Below are 20,585 nucleotides of genomic sequence, written 5' to 3' on the forward strand. Positions count from 1 at the left end.
TCTCTAGGAAAGAGGAAAGAATCGTGTTGACGTATTTTTCCGTAAATTTACTTATCCGGGGCAAAAGAGAAATGGGCCGGTAGTTTCCTATAACAGACGGGTCCGGGGAGGGTTTCTTCAGCAAGGCCTTCACCATGGCTTCCTTCCAGGCAGGGGGTACCATTCCTGATGCGAGTGAGGTGTTGACTAATTCTAGGACTACCGGAAGGACTACATCTGCTACCTGTGTGAGACTACGTATGGGAACAGGGTCTTTGGGAGATCCACTTTACACTTTGAGGAACAGTTTTTCTAATTCTGACATTTCCAAGGGCGGAATGTAATCAAGGCCAGGCTGCCTATTACCGGGGGGAGAGAGTGGGATGTCTTTATTTACAGGGGGAAAGGAGGACAAAAACTTGTTGATTTTTGTGACAAAGAATTCGGCAAGTTTGTCACACTGGGTTCCTGAGGTGTCTGGGTGGGCAGGATTTGGGGGAGGTTTTGAGAGGGTTTTCACAACATTAAAGATCTCTTGCGTCGAATTGGATGCAGCTAAGAATTTTCCCTCGTAGAGGCTGGCCTGTGCGCTTCTAATATTGGCTTTTTAAAGGCTGAAATTTTTCCTGTATTTCTCTTTTAAGTCTGGGGAAAAGTTTTTTCTCCAAGCTCTCTCCGATTTTTTACAGTTCTGTTTTAAAACTCGGAGAGCATCCGTGTACCAAGGCTTTTTAGGGTTTTTGGCCTTGACTTTTAGGTCTTTTACAGGAATAAGGAAATCCAGGGAGCTTGTAATCCAGCAGTTACAATTTTCGTTGGCTATAGCTATATCTGCCGAGGGTGCCGGTTTGGAGGCTTTCAGAGTAGTAGCCCATAGTTCTGACGACAGATTGGACCAAGGCCTGGCTTTTACGAAAATGGGGGCTGTTTTCATAGTTTTGCCTGGTGGGGACCATATAAAAGGTATGATGAAGTGATCCGACCAGGGAACCAGTATTGGGTTTTCCCCCACCAGAGAATCCAGGTTCGAGATAATTGCATCCAGTGAGTGGCCCTTTCTATGAGTGTGTTTAGAAACTTTATGCAACAGTTGGAAGGCCGCAAGATCTTTAATTAGTTCTACCGCCAGGGTCTGTAAGGGATCGTCAAAATGGAGATTGAAGTCCCCAAGTATAGAGAAATTGGTGGATGAGCTGGATAGGTTAGCAGGTCTCTCACTTGATCAACAATCTAAATCTTGTAAAGTGATACTTCTCTTTCATACAAAGGAACCAAAGTAGACAGGATCAAGGATGGTGACAAATATATAGTCTTTGGATGACATGATCTCTCTTTCCACCCTTGAATTACCAACCTGGCGAAGGATTATGCTTTGAACCAACTCATGTGCTTCTTCATTAACCCTGGCAAAACTTGTGTCAAGCACTTGACTAGACCCAATTGTCCACATCCATTGTCATGTTTTTCCTAGTTTCATCCCCTCCTCTTTGAATGACATTAATGTTGATCAGTCCTTACTGCTTGAACAGACATTGCAACATGTAGTAGGTTGAGTTCCAATGTGTTGGTACCTCCAGTATGAATGCTTTAACCATTACTCTATTAGCATGCTGAATGATCCTCAACTGCTACCAGACTTTGAAAAAAAGATTAATTAAGAGCAGATTCATTGACCGGTGGCCAGTATGTTGCTGGGTATTTTTTCTTGTTTGAGAAAATCCTGCAGAATCAGGTTGATTTAATGCATCATACACAGGACCCTGAAATATCCATCATCTGCCATGGCATTGACTATATTACTGCCATTGTCCATGGCAATAAAACCAATTCAGAGACCTCCGGGTCAAATCCAAACACCTTGCTATTAAACTCTTCCAAGATGTTTACAGGTGGGTGGAATTTCTCCATGGCAAACATTGCTACTGTTGCATGATGTTGAATTCCCATAAACCTTTCTTCAGAGCTGGGACATGCAGATATCTGTATCCTAAAACCCACAATACAGATCCAGTGTGCAGTGATACACATACATATTATCAGCTGCTTGATAACTGGTTCATATTTCTGTCATCAGGTTAAAAATGTGAACAGCACTCTGCTACACATGTAGCCAATGAATTGAAGGACATCATAATGGAGCAATAGAACAGCAACTCTGATAAAATAGGTCTGGATTAGAACTTCAAATTTCAGGCAGATGAAGAACATGGCCGCTTGCAAGAGCGTCTCCGCGACACAGTGTACTCCCGGCACCTACTAATGTGCTCCATCTTGTGAAGAGTATTAGGGATCTGTCAAGGGACACTCCTTCGTGGCGACAAGCAGGCCTGTTCTGAGACTGGAGAGGCTTGGGTCTTGAGGCAGCAGTGGAGCCCCGAGCTAGATTGCAGCAGCCATGACGTAGCCAGAGGAGGGAGCAGGATACAGGAAGACGTCCGATCCTCAAGACGACCGGAGACCTCAGCCCAGCAGCGCAGGTTTGAAAACACGGGTGGGGTTGAGGCAGTGGCTCTCCGAGATATTCCACGGAAAGCAGAGGTTTTCAACGGTGCAGAAGCAAGCTTGAAATAGCTGAAAAGTGGTATGGAACTGCTATTGAATGCCCCATAGCAGCATCAAGCAAGCCAGGCACAAGATAAAGGAGACAAGACCTCCGTACCAGCAGCAAGGCCCTGACTCAAGGTGCAGTGAAAGCAGAATGCACGAATAGAGCCCAACACAAAGTGCAACCTGGCCCCGCAACAGAGGTACAGAGGAAAAGTGCTTCCCACCGCGACCTCTGGGAGAGAGCAGATCTTCAGAGAGAGAAAGCCCAGAGCTACAGCTAAGTCTCCTCCACAAGGCAAAAAAGACACAGTCATCAACACTAACAATAGCAAAAATCGGCACTATACCTCCATCATCATCCCAATATTCCTCCAAGTTTGCCATTAAGAACGGCTGCTAATTTTTCTGTGCATATCTACTCCTGCACCGGCATACCAGTGCACTAGCTTGCCACATAGGGTGCCACAAGGAGAAAAGGAGGGCCTGTTAAAGATTGAATTGTTAAAACAGTGGTGAATATTAGGGAGGAGTTGCAGACCTCAGAGACTGCATGCACTACACAAGATTCTATGGACCTCCTTAAAGATCAACCCCTTCCTAAACTTACGCCGGAAGTTATCCAGGCATTGAATGGAAATCTGACGTGTGAGGAGGTACAGCAGGCAATCATGGCACTGAAATCAGTGAATATACTGGGTCTCAATGGGATCCCAATTGAGTTGTATAAAATAACCGCCACCAACACAGTGCCCCCATCTACTGAACATGTACGAAGAAAGCAGGGTAACTGATATTCTACCCAGAGACCAGAGCCTTGCAACAATCGTTGTAATTTAAAAAGAGGGTAAACCAGCTGACCTATGTGGCTCATATCATCCAATTTCCCTTCTAAATGCTGAAACAAAAGTCCTGGTCAAGTAGCCAGCCCTCCGTCTTATTCCTCTTGTCACAAAGTTAGTTAATCCGGATCAATCCGGGTTTATGCCGGTCCTAGGACATGCCAAACATATACAGGAGGATGCAGCGGACCTGTCCCTGGACCATTGAGTGGCTGTATCTAATTGCAGTCCTTCAGCACTTAGGTGTAGGACCTTGATTTTTAAACTGGTCTCGCCTTTTATATACTGTCCTCCTTGCACAGGTTGTGGTGAATGGTAGAGTGTCGCAAACCTTTCCACTCCGAAGGGGAACTAGACAGGGCTGCCCCCTCTCACCAGAGTTATATGTGTTGGTGCTGGAACCAATGGCAGCTTGAATCCAGGGTGACCCTCTGATTTGTGGACTTCGATGGACGGCAGATTGGGAGGACAGAATATCCCTGCACACAGACGATATTCTCCTATATGAAGCAGCACCTAAATCCTCCATCTCCAGAATACTCCAGAGATTTCTGAGCTATACAATAACACGATTACACTTGCTACACCCTATGGGACTCTGAACTACTTTGGTGATGAAATAGAAACCTCCTAAGGGGTTCACAGATACACCTGGTCCTTTTAAACCACCAAAGAAGAGATTGGCACAGAAGTTGTAATATAAAGAAAACATTTTTATTGACCTCACATGAGGGAGACTATGTCACACAGTACCCTCAGGCAACTGTAGGAGGCATTCTAAGGAGTACCAAAAACAGGGGCCTTATATATGCATAGGTTACATTAGTCAGCATAAAACCAAGGGGAGGTCCTGGCATGTACCAGCATGCAAAATTACTAATATGGGTACACACGATTTGCTTGCTCAACAATGTGGGAGGAGAGATATTTCTCCTTACATCAGCAAGAATAGCCTGACAGTTGTATACTAGGAACAGTTGCATTCTACTAGCTATGCCCCTATGAGCCAGCAAAGGAAGGAGGTGTGGTAAACAAAGAAGAAACCACAACCATTAATTCAGCAATACAAAAAACAAATATGATGTTAACTCCCAAGTATTTAAGAATTAGCCGACTAAAATACTTTGCAGAAAAACATAAAATACAAAATAAATTGCTTTTAATCCAACACCATCTTAAATCCATTGATGTATAAAAAAACATATACCACAGGAACAATTGTTTAATATATACCGAAGTCATTCTGGTGAAATAGGCCACTACTGCAACTTCAGGCCACCCACAATCAATTTTAAAAATGGAAGAAAAAGCTAAAAAGGTAAATGCCCTCCATCAAACCAGAAATGTATCCAAAAGTTATTCAACTTACTTGACTTCTCACAAACAATCCTTACAAATCCAGTGGTATATACTGCAGGAATTGCAGACAAAGAAGATAGTGATCCTTTACACTCAAAATCAAAATAAATAATGATCAAAGGATGGACAAAACACTGGAAGGAGCCTTCTGGACATGAAGAAGAAGTTAAAGTCTCCGTGGCACTTCCTTCATGTTGACAAAATAAATGGCTTTCAGGCTCAAAACCTACCTGAACAATCTGTTTGAATTGAATAGTTACTCAAAAATCTTGTTTTGAGTTGATTTTGCTGCTTCTTGAGTATAAATCTACTCGAGAACCAGCACTCTGAAAGCGACTGTTTGACCCCACCTGCATTGGCAAATGGAGCTGGAAGGCTTCGAGGTAACCCAAAATCGTGCTAGGGGACACCAAATCACACTTACATTAGGGCACTCCAGCATGGTTGATGGAGTCTTGCGTTGTTCCCATTATCCTTGTGTTGATCAAATGGGAGCAACATTCTGCCTTGTGGTAATTGGTGCAATCTGTCCAGAACTCAGTGGAACATGACTAAAGAAGAGTGATCACATGCCGCCAAATCTGCGCTGTATGTAATTTTCAGCTCACCCCTAGTTTTAACCACCTTGACCTTTCATTTAGTAGTGAAGTTATCATACAACATAAATCACTGCAACCAATGATATGTCACCCTCATTTGCACAACTGGGCACAACACCAATCTCATGTTCTTACCATAACAAAACTAAGCTGGTGGAGACACAGGTCAGTAAGATCATGTTGTCAATATGGGAATGTCAATTTGCTTTGTATCTTGATATTTTCTTTTAGTATTACTGGAGCAATACAAACTCCATACCTCTTGCAGTTTAAACAAAATATTTGGGAGTCACTTAGTCCAATGGGGAGGAAGCAGGACTGTTACATTTTCAGTCATCCATCGGGGCTCCTTGTTCCAAGCCCCATGACTGCCTTACAGAGCTGTCAGTACAGATGGCCATACCTAAAAGCTACCCAACCTGCCTATGAAGAACCCAAGCTTTTATGTTTGGACCCTGCTATACCCTCTCTGCACATCCAGAATACCAGCCATATTATGGTATAAAAGGTATGTAGCATCAATAAACTCTCCAGTTCCTCTTACCTAAGCCCAATGGGAATTCTTTCCTGATGACCCCTGTCCACTTCTCACACTTCAACTCTTGATCCATGCATACTGTTTGTACTGTTCTATTTCATCATTCCCTCATTTGTGAAGGAACAATGCCTCTCACAGGTATAAAAGGAGAAGTATCTCTCCTTCTGAAAACAATTAACCAGACTCCAGTGATCAAAGAAACTGTAGTTCCACCACCTTAATACCAGCTATGTCTAATAACATGGAAAAACCCCTTGTGAAATGATTGACTCTCGCCCCCATTAGTGACAATACCACTGATTGATTACAGGTTTTTTTTTGTCTGAGACTTGCCACTAAAGGTGTTCTTGATGAAATTCATCGAAGATCAGGGTCTTCCCATTGTCCCTGTGCTTCTCAGCCTGTCATGGCTGACTTACACCTCAAATGGCTTAAGTCTTTATTGACGTGCCAGACACATATTGTTTCTCTTGCTCCATTCCATTCTGCAGAATGCCCTGTCTTCATGGGAGTCCCCTTAGGGGTCATCACTCCCCCTCATCTTATTCCATCTGTATATGGTGGCTCTGGGTGAATTGATTCATTACTTCTGTTTCATGGTCATTTCTGATCTCAATGATAAAGCAAACACAAGGAGATGATGGACAGAGCGCTGAAACATTTCAGACACTCACCCTCAGGCACAGATCTGGATTGAATCCATCATCGTTCTTAGTTCACTTTGCCACCCCAGTTCAGACAGCGCTATCTGCAAATCAATTTTGACCCTGTGCCTCATGGGAACAGTCCAGCCCGAACTGCCAAGCCATCTCTTCCCTGGACCGGAAACAAGCATCCCGGGCCACGCTAGCTTGAATCCATTGGCAAAGTGAGCAAGGGACCCGCGTTTGGGCATACCCTGCCACCTTTTAGCAAACAAAGCAAACACGAGGAGATGATGGATGAGCGCTGAAACTTTTTTAGACACTCACCCCCAGTCACAGATCTGGGTTGCATCCATCATCTTTCTTTATCTCACTTTGCCACCCCAGTTCAGACACAGCATGACAAGTGATTGCTAATGGTTAACGGCATGTGAAAAGTCAGGTTTTAACTTGCTTCAGAAAACTCAGGAAGTCAGAACATTTCCTAATTGGCAGGGGTAGGGCATTCCAGAGCGTAGCTGCCTTTAGTAAAAAGCTCCCACCACCCCAAGCGGTAAGCTTGGCTCTGGGAGGGGAGAGAGTAACATTGCATCAGAGGATCTGATCTTTCTGCCTGGGGAATTCCAGGCCAACTTTTGTGAAAATAGCCTGGCCCGAGTTGTACAGTGCTTTGAAGGCTATGCATAGTGTCTTCAACTTAAATTGACCAGTGTTTGGAATGCTAGTTTATGTTTGGGAATTGTGGCAAGAAATCAGGCTGCTGAATATTGAAATGTTTGTAGTTTTTGCAACAACTTTTTCCAGATAGCAATAAAGAGAGCATTTCCATAGTCCAACTTGGTCAGGCTCAAGGAGGTAAACACAGTTTTTCGAAATTCGTTTGGGATGAATGGACACATTTTCTTTATTAGTTTTAGTGTATGAAATACCGAAGAAGAGAGTGATTTTACTTGATGATCAGAGTGGAGGTTATCATCAAAGACACCACCCAGGTTCCTTCCTTTCTGAACAGACATCAGTAGGGGTCCCATATTCTGAGGCCACCAGATTGATGACCAGAAAGATCTGTTGTTTCCGAAAAGTAGCCCCTCTGTTTTGCCGGAACTTAACTTTAGGCAATTTGATTTCATCCAATGATCAATTTGAGCCATGCAGGAGCTGAATTGAGACCCACTTCTTCGTGTTCTTTGGAGATTGACCCAACAATTTGCGTGTCATCAGCGTAAGACACAACAGAGATACCCAAGGACTTTAGCAATATGACCAGGGGGCGAGCTACAAATTGAAATGGGTAGAGCCTAATGAAGAGCCCTGCGGCACCCCACGTGGTGAACTGAATTGTAGTGATGTAAAGTTGCCCAAGGCAGTAAAGTCAGGGCAACACCTCTTATTCCCAATGCCATAAGTTAGTCAATCAGTAAAGGGTGGCTAACTGGGTCAAAAGCAGCCGAAGGATCGAGTAATATCAAGAGGGCTTGAGCACCTTAATCCATAGTCTATCTGATTTTTTCAGAGGTGGCAAGTAAGGCTGTTTCTGTGCTATGAGCCTTTCTAAAACCCTATTGAGAGGGGTCCAGTAAATTGTTGCTGTCGATGCAGGCCATCCAGTGGCAGCTCCCCCACTGGGGCATGGAGGCGTTGCCCCACTGCTTTCTCACAGTGTGAGCAGGCAGAAACATAAATGTAATAACTACCATTTATTTTTCTGTCTTCTCACACTGCGACAAAGCAGAAGTGCCTGGCTGGGGTGGGCAGTCCTGCTTGAGGGAGGGGGGGGGAGTGGCTTGCTCACTGTTGTGAGTTCTGACGATTTGGTCGGCCCTCGGGACAATACAGTCAATACCCACAACAGTATGAGAGCCACTCCCCCTGCCATCGAGCAGGACCGCCTACTCTCCCTTTTCTCTATGTAGGCTGTTGCAGCCTACATAGAGAAAATGTCCTGGGTGGGGCGTTCTCCGCTGTGCCTCACCAATCACAACACTGCCATTCCAGCGTTGTGATTGGCAGAGGGGAGGGAGGGCGGCTGCATTTCCTGGATGACGAGTACTGCAGGTCGGAATTTTAAAACGGTGGACGGCGCAAGTTGTAATGTAGCGGGTCTGCATAATAACCACAGGAGACCTCGTGTGGTAACACGCTGTTTATTATATATATATATCTCACAGCTAAAGGAGCGCCGAGCCTTTGCTCCCGTTCTCTCTGACTTTTGCGCCTCTATGCCGGATGCGCGCGCAGCCTCTAAGATGGCCGCCGGCACGTCACGTTGGGACGTGACGTGCAACCACTAGAGCGCGTCTCTACATATCTCCCTTTTTTCCAAACAATAAAAATTTTGTAACTTACAGTCGTTCGCTCATATCAAAGTCTTGGAACCGGGCTGGTCTCATTACTGTTCTACCGCTCCGGGTAATTCTCACCGGGGCTGCGTTGGTCCCTTCCCTTTGCGTCTCCGCACCGCCTCCTCCATTGCTCGGTGCGGTCGCACTCTCCGCTGACCTTCTCGGTTCCTTTTCCTGTGTTTTTCTGAGGCTGCTGTTGTTGCCTTGCTCATCACTCCTGTCTCTCCTGCTCAATTCCATGTCCTCATCATTTCGTTCCGGCTCATTACTTTGTTCTTCCTCCTCTCCTAGCACTGACCCCGCTGGGTTCCACTGTAGTACCTTGTTGCACCTTGCCATGCGGTCCTGAGACCATACGTTTCCATCACTCAACAAGGCTGCTCTGTCATACACCTCCTTGACTTGCAAAGGGTTGCCTTACTTGCTGTCCCCCTTCCTCTGCAACATCGCCAATTTAACTCGCACCCATTCACCTTCTTCAAGGCCGGTGTCTTTCACGTTCCTGCTCCTGTTGTAGTGGTTGGTGTATATTTCTTGTGCCTTCTTCAAGTTCGCTTGGACCACTGCAGGGGACCATTTGCTCGTTATGGTTTTCTCCTTCCATACCCTGTTGTCCTTTGTGAAGGGGTCTCGGCCCCTCAAAATTTGGAAGGGACTATATCCCGTCCCAGTGGGGGTGATGCGGTACGCCCAGACCATGTTCCAAATTTCCTTTTCCCAGTCTTTGTTGCTTGATATCGCTGCCTGTACTGACCCCATCACTACTCGGTTGAAACGTTCCACCAACCCATTTCCTGCCGGGTGATAGATTGAAGTGTGTTTTGAGAGAATGCCGTTTCTTTCCATGAAGTTGTTCCACTTGTCAGAAGTAAATTGGGGGCCATTATCACTCAAGATGGATTTAGGAATTCCTTCTCTCACAAACGTGGCCGTCAAAAACTTCAATATGGTCTCTGTGTCCATAACTTCCGCCACCTTTAACTCGGGCCACTTCGAGTATCTGTCGATGAGGACACACACGTACTTTTGCACTCCATGTCCATCCAAGATCGGCCCTAAGATGTCTATGGACAGTTCCTCCCACGGGCTCTGTGGCGGGTCAAATTTTCCCAACGCGGGTCTCAGGGGCTTTAGTGTCTTGTCTGCCCCCTGGCACTGCATGCATTCCCTGACATACCGCTCAGTCCTTAGGTCCATGCCTGGCCACCAGTAGCTTTGCTTGGTCCGCGACTTCATCTTTCCTATCCCCAAATGGCCTTCATGGAGTATAGACAGTAGCTTGAGGATTATGCCTGTTGGAGGGATGACCTTGTCCCCTCTGTACACGAAGACTCCTTGGTCGCCCTCCGATAGCTCATCTCTGACTTCGTAGTATGGTCTCAAGTCTTCCTTAATGTGGCGTTTGTCTGGCCATTCCTTTGTGATGTATGTTGTCACTTCCTGCAATATGATGTCTTCCTTGTAGGCTTCACTCCATTCCTGGTTGCTGATAACCCTTTCTTGGTCGTCCATCAGGGCCACCATTTCTTCTTCCCCTTCTTGGCTCATCTCCCCAGGTTCTATGGCTGCCGCTCCGCTTAAGTGGTCAGCCACCTTGTTCCGACTGCCAGGGATGTACTCAACGTTGTATCTAAATTCCAATAATTTCAGTGTCATTTTTGAAATCCTGGGCGTGGCACTCGCATGTCCGCTGGACGTCAGCACTTTGACCAAGGGTTTGTGGTCCGTTCTTAATTGGAAACGTGTGCCCCACAGGAATTGTCTGAACCTTGTTGTTGCCCACACAACCGCCAGCATCTCCTTTTCAATGACACTATATTTCTTCTCTGTGTCACTTAACGTGCGTGAGGCGAAACTGAGGGTTTTCATCACTCCTTGCCCGCGATCCTGCATCAAGACCGCGCCCAAACCCCTGTCGCTGGCGTCCGTTGTGAGTACAGTTCTGCCCTGAGGATCGTATCCCTTGAGTGGTATCGCTCCCACTACATCTTGTTTGATGATCTCAAATTCTCTTTGTGCCTCTTCTGTCCACTGAAAGACTGAGTTCTCTCTTGTCAGTTTCCTCAGGTGGTGCGTTTTTGTCGCGAAATGCTGGACAAACTTACTATAGTACTCGGCCATACCGAGGAATGACCTCACTTCCTCTTTACTGGTGGGTGGTGGTGCTCTACAAATTGCTTGCACATTCTCAGTCTTTGGTGTGATGCCCTGCACCCCGATTTCATGCCCAAGGTAGGTCACTGATTCCATGCCCAGCCTGCACTTTGCCCACTCTGCCGTGAGTCCCTTGGTCTCCAAGACTTTCAGTACCTTATTTAGTTTCGCATCGTGGTCCAATTTGTCTCGACCCATCACCAGAATGTCATCCTGGAAATACTGGATGCCCTCCACATTCTTAAACAGCTGGTGCATTAGTTTTTGGAACACCGCCGCCGCCGATGCGAGGCCGAATGGCATGCGCCTGAATTGGTAGCACCCTAAGGGAGTGATGAACGACATCAACCTTCTGCTCTCAGGGTGTAAGGTGATCTGGTGATATGCTGAGGTGAAGTCTATGGTGGAGTACCACTTGATTCCTCGCGTTTTGGCCAGCATTTCTTCGATCCTTGGTAATGGGAACTTTTCCACAACAATGTTTTTGTTCAATTCCCGCAGGTCAACACATAGTCTGACCTTCCCACTGGGCTTCATGACGACCACCAATGGCGCCAACCATTCAGCGCACGTGATGGGTTCAATGATCCCCTTCTTCTCCAGCTCCTGCAGTTCTTCCTGCACTGCCTCTCTCACTGCCAGTGGTATGTTTCTCACCTTGTGCGATACTGGTACGGCATCCTCCTTGAGTACTTTCTTGTGGGCAAACCTTTCTAGTTTTCCCACTGTGCCTCCAAACACTTTGGGGAAGTCTCTCTTCCATTTGTCCAGGTCTGGCCATGCTTCCAGTTCTGTGAGCAGTATCTGTTCCTTTCCTCCTGAAACCAACTTTATGCCCAAGTCACCCTGGTCCAGCCACCCCAGTACTGATGGTCCCTTTTCCGATATGTAAAGCTTACAATGGGCGCTGCGTCCTCTGAATCCAAACTTCAATGGCCTGAACCCTAACATAGGTATGCGATCACCATTGTACGTAACCGGCCGGATGTCTAGTCGTTCCAGGTCTGGGCCCAGGTGTGGCTTGAATGTTTCGTTCCATACCGCTCTCTGGACTATGGGGTAGTGCGATCCAGTATCTGCCACTATACTTATTGGCATTCCTCCGATCGTCATGTCCAGCACCGGCTTGGTCGACCTTTTGTTGTCGATGCTTAGTACTTGGTCGTAGATGCACAGTACCGTGTCCACACCTTCGTCCTCGTTCTCCGCTCGGACCTCTTGTTCTTGCTCGATGTATTTCACCACACTCCGGGAAGACTTTCTGCGGCACACCTTTTCGTAGTGCCCCACGATTTCACAATACATACATTTGGCCCGGAACGCCGGGCATTTCCTGTCGTGGGCTTCGTGGGACCAGCTCCCGCATCTGTAACAGGCGTTTTTCTTGTTGCCCGTCTGCTTCTCCGGAGGTCTCGGGTTGCCTTGCCACTTTTGTGGTCCTTTCAATGAGGGTCCCTTGCTCCTGTATTCCTTGCGAGGCTCTTCTTCTTCTACCCTATTGACCATGGGGCTGGTTATCGTGTCTCTCTTTGCTGCCTCTACGCACCTTCGCGCCAATTCTGCCCTCTTCACTATCACCATTACCTCCTTTAGTGTGACGTCACCGCTGGCCCACAGGTTATCCTGCACCGCTGTGCTCGTTGTATGCATCACAATCTGATCCTTGATAAACTCGTCTTGGAATGTGTCATATTTGCACGTGGCCACTAGTTTTCTTAGCGCCACTGACTCTCCTGGTCGTTGTTTCCTTTGCTGGAAATTGAACCTGTCAATTGAGACACACAGCGTTGGCTTATAGTGTTCATTTAGGTCGTCTATGGCGTGAGCATATACATCATCATCTGTGCTCCCCCTCTGTTTGGGTACCAGATTCTTAAAGATTCTGAGCCCTTCCGGGCCTAGGTTATGAAGCGGTATACGCTTCTTCCTCTTGCTGGTGAACATTTTTCGTCATTTTCGTCTTCAAGTACTTCAATGAAGTTGTCTATATAGTCTCTCCAATCTTCCCACTTCATGAGGGGTTCCCCCGGTTTGGGTAAGAATTGGACGGGTGCTGTCGCAGACGCCGCCTGTGCACACATCCTTTCCCGCCTTTCTGTAGGTGGCGTGCCGCTGTGGCTACTGGGGCTACCTGGTGTGCTGTCTCGTTCTTGTTTCACCTCCTGTGACTGGGGGCTTCCTGTGGCTGCCCCTTCACTCTTCCTTGGAGTAGCCAGCTCTGACCCCTTGGTGGTGGTTTACTGGACACCTGATCGTCTTGGCAGCCTGCTCGCCCCCTGCTTGCCTCCTCTCGCCCACGTCCGGGTTGGATGCAGTGTGGGGGGGGGTTCTGGGCTCTGCCGCGCTCCTTAATGCTGTGCGTTTAAGTTGCTTCTTACTTGTAACTCGTTTCGAGGTGGTTGCGTGTGTGGCTGGGCCGGCAGGGCGGCTTATCTTGTTTCCTGTTCTCTCTGCCGCCTTCCTCTGATTAGTCTTCTCCGTGGTTCTACGCTTGATCCCAAGTCCTCGTCGCCATTGTAATGTAGCGGGTCTGCATAATAACCACAGGAGACCTCGTGTGCGCGCGCAGCCTCTAAGATGGCCGCCGGCACGTCACGTTGGGACGTGACGTGCAACCACTAGAGCACGTCTCTACACAAGTTGGACTCGGGAAACATCCAGAAGGTACATTTTATTTAATTCTTTGTTTAAACCCCCCTCGTGTGACCCCATTTCCACCTTGCCCCACCCGCCCGTCATGCCGGCCGCGACTAGAACGGGTTATGGAACCTTGTAGGTAAAAGCATATGTTGAACTAAAAAATGTATTATTCTTGCAGTATCACTTTTGTTTTGCTTTAAAAGTTTGAATTATATTTGCTTTTCTTATTTTTTATTATGTGTCCTGCCAGTATTGTAGTTAAAGGGTGCTCTTGCACCTCCCCGCCGCACTGGTGTTTTATCATCAGGGTCATGTGAACAGGTCACTGGGGACCCTTGCAACTGCTCTGCAATTATGAGGCAAGTTGGCTTTTTGGGAGACACATCAGCCTGCCTGCTTCCCTGTCCTCAGAACCCTGCCAACTCATTCTCGTGTCGTCATTATCGTCTGCAGCACAGGAACAACTTTTGCGCGGTGGCCGCCGCGCGTGCCCGAGCTTTCCTCGTGAGGGAGGCCTGCATGTTCTCAATGCTTGATAAGTGTCCTTTGTTGTTTTTTTATTAATGTCTGTATCAGCTTGGGCGCCACGGGAAGTAATGCCTCTGGTGACAAAAGGCAGAGGGTACTTGTCAAATTGCCCACACTTTACTGTCTTTGTGTGTGTGCGTAAAGTAGAATATGATGTACACCCTGGCTGAGTGGCAAGGTAGATTCAACAGCTGTTGTACTCGCCAGACTTGTGTTGTCTTTGCATCATTATAAAGAGCATATCACAGCATGAGCTTGAGTTTTCCACTCTTGACCATGCCAAGGTGGTTGTATTGCGTATGTTAAAATAAAGTGTGTGCACTGTAACTTTGTGAAAACACTGGCTTACAGCAGGGTGACTGTTAGCCTGGGTGCATGTCTCCTTAAATCAGCATGGCGGGAACATCCTACGTATGTATTCTGTGTGGACACTGTGAGTCTGGGAGAGCTCAGCATTTCATCCTTGATAATCCTAGGCACCCTAGAAGCGAAGGACCCCTTCATAAACCGAGGACATTCAATGGAGGATAGAAAGTGGCATTTTATTCCGAGCAGGTTCGTGACATCCATGAGGTGATCATGCAAAAAGAGGCAGTTTCTTATAATGAAAAGGAATACACTTGCATTTAATAATTTTAAATCCATGTCTGGCTTGCCTTGTTGGACTAACTCATCTCTTGGGGGGTTTAAAACACTGCCAGCATGTGGCCCTGATGCCCATCTTTAAGCTTCAATTCTTTTAAGGATAAAATGCGTTTATCGGGGGTTTAAGCACCTGCTGGAAAGGCATGCATTTCCATGTCCCGGTAAGCCAATACATAAAAAAGGCAGCAACTTCCTACCGGCAGAGATTGGAGGTTTTCTTCATCAGATTTGCTTGAGAGAGCAGAGCAGTTCAAGGGAAGAGGTAAGATTAATTACTTCCAGACCATATACTCAAAGCTGTTCCTAACAGGGGCCGGGGGCCCCCTAAATATGTTTGGCCCAGGGTCCCCAAGATCCTTAAGTTGTTCAATTTTGCTTACTCTTGCTTGCTTACTCTTGCCCCCTTAGGTTGTTCAGGCTCGCTCGCTGCGGTGCACTACCACTCAAATTTTACGCCCTACCACTTTCAAATGTCACCAGCCACCACTGAGTCCATCAAATTGTTATTTCCTGCTTTTTCAAGTAATTTGGCTGGAAAAGGGAGTCTGTAGATGGGCCTATAGGTACTGGGTTCCTGGGAGTGAAGATTGTGTTTTACAGACACTATGTCAATAAAAGTATTAAGCAGAGATTCGAGGCTTCGGAGCGGTCTCATCTGTAGTCCCACTTTGGTGTAGATGAGTATCCCGCTAGTAACCTGCTGTGGTCTCCTGTAGTCCTGGCTGTTTTTATTGACAGAGTGTCTGTGAGTACGAAAACACTATTACCACACCCCTTAGCGTGTGTGTAGGAACTTCACCATTTTACGTGGCGATTTTATTCTTGCCACTCACTTTTTCATACACCTGGTCCTGAAGGAAGCCCACCTTATCTACTTTTCTGGCTGAAACATGCAGACCACATAATCTAGCCAACTAAGAGTTATAACTCTTTAGTATTTGCATCACATATTTTTATCCATATCCTGGGCCGCCATTAATAGATTCCACAGGCAAGGATTGTCTGAGGTATTTTTAAACGCACAATACTTCACACAAATCACACTACACCAGCTCCACTGTAATCATGCGTTGTAGCACAGCCGGTGGGCATTCGGCCACCCGGGTGGGACCGCAATGATGAAGCATGAAACCAACTAGGTTGGTGTGTGAGGGGTCTTTTAAGCAAACCTAATGGGTTGATGTACTTACCACAACAGTGATTGTTAAACATTTATTCAGGGGGTTCGTCCACATTGTTTAGCCTAGTATTGTATTGGGGACAAGGACGTACCCCCTATTTCCCTTGCTCTCTCCTTCTTTTCGAATGGACTAATGATGCCATGCATCCCAGATATGTTGAAATGCACAGCACACTGGTACCTTGTGAGGATGTGTACTCCGAAAGAATACTAAATACTTGTAATTCAGCTCACAAGTAACCAGCTAGTGCAGGTTAGCATGCAGTAGAAGCAACCGCCACCCAACATGATAAATATACATCCGCCATGCTACCAAGGTTATCCTCCATATCCCTTACAGGTACCTCAATACCAATTGTAATTAAAATGTTTGCCTTTGTTTCCTACAGTTGCCAAAAAGAAAAAGGGAAATCCAAGGAAAATAAAGTAAAGGGTTTGATAGTCTGGTCATGAGGTAACCAGGATGAAAGGAAATGAATTGTTGTAGCATGTGACTGCTTGTCTGTCATTAGAGCCTAGGGAAAATGTCTCATCTTGTCAAGAAACAAGGTGTTCCATACAAAATTTCTTTGCTCTTCCTCCAAATTAACCTCCATTGATTATCCACATCGTATTCTTATTGTGAAATCAATCTTTGTAGCAAGCCAATCTGGTTAAAATGGATTCTCACTTATTGCTCTCAATTCACAGCTTTGTTGTCTGCATTCAACTTTGGAGTCTGCAGCACCTGGGGGAATTATCATTTCAAGACCTTTGACAACATGATCTTCCGCTTCCCGGGACACTGCTCTTATCTTTTTGCTTCGCATTGCCAATCACCCACCAAGCTATTCCACATCCAGCTCCGTCGTTCTCAGCAGAGTGACTTCCCCAGCATTGATAAAATCTCTATGAAGATCACTGGGACGCTGATAGAGATAAAAGCAAACGTTATTTATGTCAACGGTGTGCCGTAAGTATACATGCCCTTCAGTTCACTCTAACTTGATCAACTGAACACAGAAACATATACTGTGTATGAAACAAGAGTATCTACAAAGGACACTCGTGCTATGTTCTAAATTACCGAATGATGCATTTTGATTTTGTAAATCTGTTTATAGCAAGCAGACCTGGCAGTAAAATGCCAGATAAACTATAATTGTACTTTTAAAAATGTTGATCAATAATAATTAATATTAAGCGATAATAGGATATTATTATTATTGAATCATGATAGGATATTATCTGACTAAATATATATTGCAACTTAATTGATTTCACTGTTGCGCTCTTAGTCATACCCTCATTAAAATGATTAAAATAGAGTGTCAACCTTTTACAGAAAATGTAGTCATCACATTTTATGATATAGTGAGAGCGACTGGAAGTACGTGGCATTGGAGGGCCAAATTATGCGGCAGGGTTAAAAAAAATATGCAGCAAGAAAAGGTAAATTATGTGGCATAATGCCGCACATTTGGTGATAGTGTTACTTAATTCATTTTTTCTGGGCATTGGTTGCACCTCATTAGAATTAGTTTAATAACCCAATAGAGCTATAAGCAACATTATTTGACCTGCCAAACTTTCTAAAGGGTCTTCCACTACTCAGAAAAACGTATTGTTGCATTGTTAGTAAGCTTTGAACCATTTGAGCAACGAACACAAGATTAATAAAATTTCTTCCCTTGTGCAGAGCCTGTGTGTCCTCATAGAACAGTGCACTCCTCTATGGTAACTTCAAACCAGTTCTGATGGCAGTTCTCCCCCCACTGTATTATGTGCCTGTTTGACTGGGAGGATGAAAGCTGGAGCCCTTCCAGGTGTCGCCTAACATTCACTTGTGACAGGGCAGACCCCTTTGAGGTAAATTAAGTTCCCAGGTACACCCAAATGGTCTTCCTGTTGCGGAAGAAAAGATAGTTTCCCACACCCAAGCCATTATCACTGCTTTGGGAGCAGTTTTTACACCTGATCAAGGCTAATCACCGACTGGGATACTAGTGGAGAGCTAATGTTTCAGCCAAAGAAAAGGTCAATTACTAAAAATTGCAGAATTCCTTTTTAATCCAGCTTCCCACAGTTTTTCTATGAGCCAGCAATCTTACTTTGAATATAGCTTCTTGGTGCTAGCCACTGTAAGTACATGCTAACCGTAACTTTCTACAGGTTCAACTTTTAAATTCCATGCACCCTGCTTTATGTCCTGTAAGGCCTAATAGGGGTAACGTATTTATATTAAAAAGTAAGGTTTTCTTTTGGGGTTGTTTTAAAAGGCCACATTGCAAGTTTCACACGGTAGTAGACAGGCTCAAAAGAGTTGGCCTAAAGTCATGTTTGCCAAGCCAATGTAGTGGATGGTAAATAGGTGCTGCAGTCCATCACACCATACACTAGGGACCTATAGGCAAGGCGAATGCGCCAATTAGCAATAAGTCAATTGAATCATGTTTAAATGTGGAGCACAGACACCTTACTACTAATTAGCAGGGGATAAGTGCATAGAGGTTTAAAGTCAACAAAGCAAATAGGGTAAAACTATGTTGAGACATCAAAAAAAACATGGTCATGTTCTACAGGGACCTGAAAGTCCACGTTGTTGCATCCAAGGTAGAGTGTGTCATGTTTAAAAGTGCAACATGTGCAGAAATAAAGTTGGCATGGACCTTCAGTGTCTAGCCGCCATAGACCTATTTTCATTGGAAAGGCTGTAGCTGAATTACAGAAAATGCCAAAGTACATATTATACATTTTAATCTGTAACTTTTGACGAACCGGCTGCAAACATCATCCAAACACTACTTTTTAATATCTATTAAATCCCAATTCACTGATGAAGTCAGATTTTAATTACATTTTGGGGAAATTTTGGAAAGTTACCTTTTCCAGTCTGAAAATCCTGGAGGTTAATTTTCATAAACTCTGTAACAGTCATTTGATAGAGGTGCCTGAAATTTTGCAGACATTTGGCATGTTTAACAGACCTTTATGTTGGGTTTTATGTAGGGGTGGATGGATAACGCAAAGTTTTACTCTGCATAATTCCGTGATTTTACATAACAAATCCACAAATTTCCGTTGATTTCAGCTCAGACAAAATGCTACAACTTTCATTGACATCTGCTGAATTTGCAAATAAGAAACACATGGGGTCACAGCTCGACTTTTCTGAGGTTATTTTAGAGTCAATGAGATTTCTCCCTGGTAGTAAAGAGGATATATTTGCATTGCTTATCCTACAACTCACGGGCCCAGCACGTTCTTCAAAAACCTTACCACTGTGCTTTAAATACTTTGGGACTGATTTACAACTTCTGGCTCATCCCTGCAAATCAGCAAGTAGGTGCCAAAAAAGATGCGTCACGCAAAACTCCCCTTGCGTCACCATGGATTCGCCGCATTTACAATGCGGCGTGCCATGGCGCACGGATAGGCAGATGCGTGACGTATCTGCCAGTTTAAGATTGGTGCAGTGCGAGAGTGGTGTCGCAGGTGCGAGGCAACTCCAGCACTGTTACAACCCGGCCTTTCTACAACATGCTGCGTCACGCCTTACGCCTGCTTCAAGCTTGTTGATTTCACTGCGTCACTTTTGCGAGGCTTTCCTCTGATGGAATGCCCACACTGCGACGGAACACCCATATGAAACCTGGCGCAGATTTCATGTGGCGCAGTGATTTACAACGTGACGCATCTGCCTAGATCTGTCACGGTGTAAATAAATAAGCCGCAATGTGGCACATGGTTTACCTCGCCACTCCATCACAAAAGTGTCGCAACTGGGTCGTAAAAATGTTGTAACGGGGTTGTAAATCTGCCCCACTGTCTCTCTTCTGTGTAGAAATTTAAATACTGCTGTCATTAAACTCAAAATATTTCTTCACCATCCACTGGTGCTAAATATTGGTGCATTATTTCATGATGTTGAAACAATGCTCTAAGGTGTGTTGACTAGTGACTTCAATATTTATTCCTGTGCCTGCTGGCCTTCAGAAAGCACTGCAATAACAAGCACAGATAATTGAAAACATTACAGCCATCTGACCGAACTGAGGCAAAAGGACATTGCTGTGCATTGTCTCACATGTGGATTTCAATTAGCAAGGAAGTCAAAAGTACAGCCCCATATCGAAGTTCTCTTCTGAGGCCTAGGTGCTAAGGAACCAAGTGGTGCATTGCAAAATGATTACACTACAGACTTTTCTAATCAACGGGAAAGAGGTTAAATTTAGTTCACAGACAGATTTTTAACAGATGACAATGCTCTCTTCATTCATACTGAGGTGACAATTCAAGCTTCTTCAGCACTGCAAGTATATTGGAAGTATTTGTGTAGCATTAGTATTTTAGCTACCTATTTATAGTGGGCCATTTTGTCTTTGCCATTCCCAATGGCAGGAAGGAATAGCATAGTATATTCTATTGCAGAGCTCTGCATACATGTATACCTTCTCTTTAATTGCATGGTTGTAGCTTGTAATTTCACCAAGCACTACTTATCTACATTTCATCCAACAATGTTGGCTTTTAGTTAAAGTAGGGTTGCAGATTTTATTTTGTAGCAAGACATATATTACCATAAGCCCCCAGGAGCAAGCGTCCCTACCAT

The 20,585-nt window shown here is 45.3% G+C and overlaps 1 protein-coding gene across 1 annotated transcript in view; it reads left to right on the forward strand.

Moving 5' to 3' along the window:
- The window catches only part of LOC144823881 (mucin-2-like), a 1,553,567-nt gene that overhangs the window by 185,667 nt on the left and 1,347,315 nt on the right, over positions 1-20,585 (forward strand). The window contains exon 3 of the mRNA XM_078682769.1: positions 16,685-16,946. Coding sequence (XP_078538895.1) covers positions 16,756-16,946 — 191 coding nt within the window. The 5' untranslated portion in view covers positions 16,685-16,755. The remainder of the gene's footprint in view (positions 1-16,684; positions 16,947-20,585) is intronic.

Source organism: Lissotriton helveticus, chromosome 3_1, assembly GCF_964261635.1.
Source record: "Lissotriton helveticus chromosome 3_1, aLisHel1.1, whole genome shotgun sequence".
NCBI lineage: Eukaryota > Metazoa > Chordata > Amphibia > Caudata > Salamandridae > Lissotriton > Lissotriton helveticus.